Source organism: Metopolophium dirhodum, chromosome 1 (assembly GCF_019925205.1).
Source record: "Metopolophium dirhodum isolate CAU chromosome 1, ASM1992520v1, whole genome shotgun sequence".
In the NCBI taxonomy this organism is placed as follows: domain Eukaryota; kingdom Metazoa; phylum Arthropoda; class Insecta; order Hemiptera; family Aphididae; genus Metopolophium; species Metopolophium dirhodum.
This window is the reverse complement of record NC_083560.1, coordinates 113502336-113508822: the sequence shown is the minus strand read 5'-3', so window position 1 is coordinate 113508822 and position 6487 is coordinate 113502336. Positions and strand designations below refer to the sequence as shown.

At 32.2% G+C, this 6487-nt stretch overlaps 2 protein-coding genes across 2 annotated transcripts; both read left to right on the top strand.

Moving 5' to 3' along the window:
* The first annotated feature begins 200 nt into the window (after positions 1-200).
* Positions 201-1109, top strand: LOC132951575 (uncharacterized). Its single transcript, XM_061023350.1, has one exon. The coding sequence runs from the start codon at positions 201-203 to the stop codon at positions 1107-1109; it is 909 nt and encodes a 302-aa protein (XP_060879333.1).
* Positions 1110-2251: 1142 nt separating this feature from the next.
* Positions 2252-2845, top strand: LOC132951565 (uncharacterized). The gene has a single exon (XM_061023339.1). It carries the CDS (start codon positions 2252-2254, stop codon positions 2843-2845), a length of 594 nt encoding a protein of 197 aa, XP_060879322.1.
* Positions 2846-6487: the final 3642 nt, after the last annotated feature.

Genomic DNA, 6487 nt, shown 5'->3' with positions numbered 1-6487 from the left:
TCTTAGCTTTCGCCATTGATCCTTAGCAACTTGGGCTGTAATTAAAAATAGTCGTATAAAATAAAATACAAATTCAATCGTCAATTATAAAAAAATAAACAAAAAAACACACATCATTGTAAAATCAATACATTTATCACTCCGTTTAGAAACTATATCATTTTTTTTCATACTTTTTTAGGTATTTGGCCACTGGTGACATGTTTAAAACTATAGCATTAAGCTATAGATTGGGGGAGAGAACAGTATCAAATATTGTAAATGAAGTATGTGCAGCTCTGTGGCATCGTTTACAACCCTTCTACATACCTGCACCAACAGTGGAAACTTGGAAAAATATTGCCTTGGATTATGAGAGAAAATGGCAGTTTTATAACTGTTTGGGTGCAGTTGATGGAAAACATATCACCATTCGGAAACCACTTCTTAGTGGGTCTTCTTTCTACAACTATAAGCAATATTTTTCCATTGTTTTGATGGCGACTGTGGATGCAAATTATCGTTTTACAACTATAAATGTGGGTTCTATGGGTAGGTTTAGCGATGGAAACATTTTCGCCAATTCCTCGTTAGGGAAAATGCTAAACAGTGGGTCTTTACAATTGCCCGAACCAAAACCGTTACCCGGGCAAAATACAGGAACACCGTATGTCTTTGTCGGAGAAGAAGCATTTCCTCTAATGCCAAATTTAATGCGTCCATATCCTAGAGCGAGAGTGACTGGCAATTATGAAAACAAGGTTTTTAATTATCGATTATCCCAAGCAAGACAAACAGTAGAAAGTAGCTTTGGAATATTAACAGCAAGATTTCGTGTGTACAAAAGACCTTTTGAATGCAAATTGGACACCATAGATAAAGTAGTGTTGGCCACAATTGTGCTTCATAATTATTTGAGAACTGATGTTCTTTCAAATTCCAGTATACAGGACGAAGATGATGAAATAGCATACAGCTTTGATGAAAGTAATTTTAGTTCATTAGCACCAAATCGAAGTAGAAGTTCTAATGAAGCATTTTCAATTCGACAAAACTTCACTGAATGTTTTAATTCTAACTACGGATCTGTTGACTGGCAAAGAAGAGCAGTACAAAGGGGACAGTTTTGAATAAAAAATATGTAAATTAAGATGTCATTATTTAAGAATATTTAAATTAGGATGTTATTAATTAATAAAATATAAATTAAGATGTTGTTAGTTAAAAATGTTGTTGATACAATATAAAATGTAATTTACTACAATGTAATATAAAAAATAAATTACATGTAAAATCGAAAAAATAATATTGTTTAATATTATAAATAAAAAATAAAAATAATAAACTGTGATGCCACGCTAAATCTTAAAATTATTATCTTTATACATACTTGTTAAATATTTAAATACTTTTTCTGTATTTTAAATACATAATATTATATTTTGTTTTTAAAAATATTAAATACAACATTTTCAAACAAGATATTATTATTTACTATTTAGTTTCGTTTATCGATTATGAAGAAATTGCCTATCGTCGATGAAAAGACATGACGGTTAAAAATAATATTTCCCGTATATCGTATATCTATTTGGCTATTTATAGTTCATAGACGTCCATACGTCCATGTGAAACGCACAACATAACTATTATTAGAAATTATTATTTCTACAAAATATTACAAATAAGATTACTCACCTGATGGTATTTCTGACGTATTTAATTCTTTAGCTATCTTATCCCACAAATCATCTTTCAGTTTTGATCTAATATAATCTTCATGAAAAGTATCATACAAAACAGGAAAGCCTCTAACAATTTCAATTAATTTTTCCATCTTACAAAATATAGGAAATATAGGAAAATATATATTAATATAATATTATATTATAATATAATCCAAATATAGGAACCCACGATCCACGAAACTGTGTTGAAAGCACAACTTCACCCATGCGAACACAGGCTGTAACTGTACTGGACGTGGGATAGGTTTAATATGCGCCACTCCGTCTCAATCAACGTTCTACAAAATAGTCCACGCGTGTGCTGCGCGTGGCGTGTACATGGGCTGGGTCCAATTTGCGCCGGCTCTAACGCCTTTACGTGTATTTCTAATTTAAAATTGCTTATTGAATCAAGTCATGTATTTGCGGATGGTACATTTTCGTACGCACCGAAATTTTTTTTACAAATGTATACTGTGCATATTTGGAAAAATGAATTTTATGTACCGGTAATTTATGCATTTTTAAAATCAAAATCAACTGAAATGTATTCAACATTTTGGACTACAATTAAGAATTTATGTCTTGAACTTCTTAGTCAAAGTTTAGAAGTTAAATTTCTCCACTTGGATTTTGAAAAATCAGCTCATATATCGGCCAAAAATGTTTTCCCGAATTGTCGAATAATTGGTTGCCGATTTCACTTACACCAAAGTTGGTTTCGTAAAATACAAAGTAGCAAATTATTGTTGAAATATTACACCGAGAAAACAGAGACAGGGGTTTGGCTTCAATATTTTTTTGGCTTGAGTTTTTTACTATTTGATGAGGTTGAATGTGGTTTTGTTGAGCTTATGTCTATAGCGTCACCCGGTATAACAGACTTTACTAATTATATACTTGACAATTATATATCTGAAGATTCACAATTTCCACCTTTTCTTTGGGCTGAAGAGCCACAAACATACCCAAGAACAACTAATGGCCCGGAATCTTTCCATTCAAATTATAACCAACAATTTTATAAACAACATCCAAATCATCAAAGTGTTATAAACGTATTGATCGAAATTCAAACCGAGACCAATTTAAAAATAAACAGCATTGACAGAAAAATTACTAATAAATTAAAAAAATAAACTGTAGAAAAACATAAGTTTGTCCATCAATGTTGGGAGACTTATAAAGTCGAACAAAATATATTTAATTATATAAAAAAATTAGGACCACGTTTTGCGGGGAAAAAAATATAGAATATATAGAATAATATAATATAGAATATAGAACAATATTAACTAATAAAAAATGAATAAAAAAATTAAACTAGATTTTTTAAAAAAGTCTTTAATTATTTTTGGAAGACTATTGAGCCAACCTCCTCGCGGTGTCTTCTGGGTAACGCTAATAGGCTCAGATTTAGTAAAATATGTTAATATATGAAAAGAAATAAATGCGCCCAAACGTACTATTATAAAGGGAAATATTACGCCCAAACGTGTTATGGATTTACGCCCTAAAGTGTTCTGTTTTGGGTAAAAGCGCCCAAACGTATTTCCCCCGTATTTAGTCACTACTTGTGACGTGTGGTCATCGTCCGCCGTTGCTTTCGGCATTGTGTACGGCATTTCCGCGGGCCCGACGCCGTTTGTTGTAACGTCGCCTTCGTGAGTAAATAAACGTCAACGCGTTCGATCGCGCGTGCCGTCAATTTAACCGAATGTGCGTATGCGCGTTTATTCGTGTTCAATCGTGCATACCTAGTCGTAAGTTGAAAATCGTCTCGTTCATCGGATTCGATATATATTGGGCATAGGCGTAGCCACAGGGCGTGCAGGGTATGCAGCTGCACGCCCTGATCGCCCCGAAAATCCGCTAAAATGTAAAGGTTACATAATACATTTTAAATATTGGATTAACAATATGATTTCCACAGAACTACCGAAAAATTGATTTTTATAAATAATTAACTGCTGTGTTGTCATACTGGCAACACTGCGCTATCGATTTGCGATATAGGTGTTACGTATCCACGTATTAGGGCCGGGCCACACTATCCGTTTTCACCGGTCCGTTTGTCGCGTTGATCAACGGATGCATTTTTTTTACCGGATTGTGGTTTGGCGGCCAGACCATCCGTTTTTGTAATCCGTTTTTATTGTCGTAAAGTTTTCCCGCCAAATTTCAAAACATTATTCCCATTTCCCACCAAAATTATGTTAGTGATAGCGTTGTACCACATATCACACAACATATTTTGCATGACAAATTTAATTTAATTTGTCATGATATTTTGTGCTATGCACTGTAGGTACTTCATCGTCTTTTTTTTTTATTATTAACGTACATATTGTTTCAAAAAACAAATTAAACCTAGTTTGAACATCTTTTAACATGAATAAACAAAATAAAATTAAAATCATTTGCTTATTGGAAGCACAAGGTTTTTTAAATGAAGACAAGTCTCCTATAAACAGACGACATTGGGTGCATCCATTAAATCTGCAACGTGAAACACAATTTCAATATTTTTATTCAAACATACGGCAATACCCTGAAAAGTTTTTCGAATATTTTCGTATGAGTATAAAAACTTTTGATGAATTATTGGGACGAATACGTGAAAGTATTACAAAGAAAATTACTGTACTCAGAATGCCTATCAGTGTAGAAGAAAGGTTATCAGTTACTTTGAGGTAAGTACCTACCTATTTATAAGTGCATTCAATTTATATAAGTATTTATAGTATACACTAATGTATTATAACCAGTGACTATGTTTTTGTGCACTACAACACACTTTGCAAATTAAGATTTTTTAAGGCATGGTTCCATGTTCAACCGTACTGCGGATGTAAGAAGATATTGTTATTTTTCAAATTGAGTTTTTGAAAACAAAGAATGTTTAAATTGTATTCATTATTGGGTCTAATGTATAATTAATTAAAAAAATATGCATTTTTGTATGCATTTTCAATATTCATATAAAATACTAAAAAGAATAATAATGTAGTAAGCAGGGGTGGACTGAGGCCCTGAAGGCTCAGGTGGGTATAAGTTTTAAAACTACCAAACAAGAGACTCCATGTTACAATGTTTGTTTTAAATAAAATAACTTTTTAAGGAACTTATAACAAAATGAAAAAAATTCTGTAGGTTTATACTTAACTAAATTTAACATAATAAAATAAAACAAATTACTTCAATATTAAATTTTTTAAACATTATTATACAAATAAAATTAATTAAAAATTTTTTTTATGTAACCAAGTTCCACATAATAAAAAAACAAGTTACTTCAATATTTAAATCTTAAATTTTTTTCAATACAAATAAAATAAAAAAATTCAAAAATAAATATTGTATTGTTTTTAATTTAAATACTATTTTTAATACTTATTACTATTATTGTTTTAAAAAATTAATAAATTACACATATTCGTTACACAATAAATTCCAAAAATGAATCTAAAATAACTTTCATAGCCTTCGCAATTGCAGTCTGACTATTCCAGTTCTTTAACTTTTGTAAATAGTACCTATTGTAATATTGTATTTTTCGTTTTCGAGGTAATGATTACGATTACGGTGTGGAATTGAAAAATTATTTAAAATAACAATTATAGCTCGAGGCCCAAACATAAAATTTCTAGAGGGCCTGGGTGGGTATGGCCACTTACCCGCCCTGCCAGTCCGCCCCTGGTAGTAAGGTACCAAGGAAAATATAATTTAGAAAAAAATGTATTATCACTAAATGTGTGACCTAAAACAGGTGTAAGATATAAAAAAAAATATTAATAACTAACTTTTCCTTAGCTAAGTCGAATTAATATTTGTCTCCACATTAGCATTAAACTTTTAGAGTTATATACACTTATGTTAATAGGTAGGTCACTTAAGTTCGCTTAAGTTAATTTTTTTCATCAAATTACCTAATACCCTCTCCCCTAAACATTAATTGTGTTAGTTGGTAAAAAATAAATATAATTATATTTGTTCAATAAAAAATTGTATAATTACCTGTTTCATCTTTTTCCTGTTGCTCTTTTTCGTTCCAATGTATATGTGGCCTGGCGCCTAGGAACTTTTCGCGCGGGATGCGTTAAAAACGGATAATGTGTCCACTATCATCAAAAACAACGTGTTTCAATAAATAAAACGTTATCCGGTATCCGTTTTCAACGCAGCATGTTGCGTTGCGATCCGGCTGACGGACGACGGAACGTTGCGCACCGGACAGTGTGGCCAATTATATTCATATCAATGTGTTTCGTTTTTATCAGCTAACGTATCCGTTTTCACCGGTTACCAACGGACCGGTGAAAACGGATAGTGTGGCCCGACCCTTAAGTAGTCATATATTAACTATATACAGCGCGCCGCACGTTTCTAATAATATTTGACACTATAACTAATAAGGCAATTAGTATAGTATAACATGCGGAGGTCGTAGAGAAAACAATTAAACCATAGAAGGTGCCGTCACATACGTATCTTTTCTGGAAAGCCAACGCCAATACGCAGGACACGAGTCGACCAGCATACCAAATACGAGACCCGAACTCTGTCTCATGACCGAGCTTAGCCACTACTACAACCACCCACTCCAAAGGACACAATCATATATATAGAAGCCCAGGACAAAAGCTCTTCAGACGGTTAGGGACATTCAGTCAGGTCGTAACACCACTCACAGTTTAAATTCTATCTTAAAGAGTCGTAACACCACTTTTTTACACCATATATTATAACATTGTAATTTTGTACTACGTTAATAAACATTC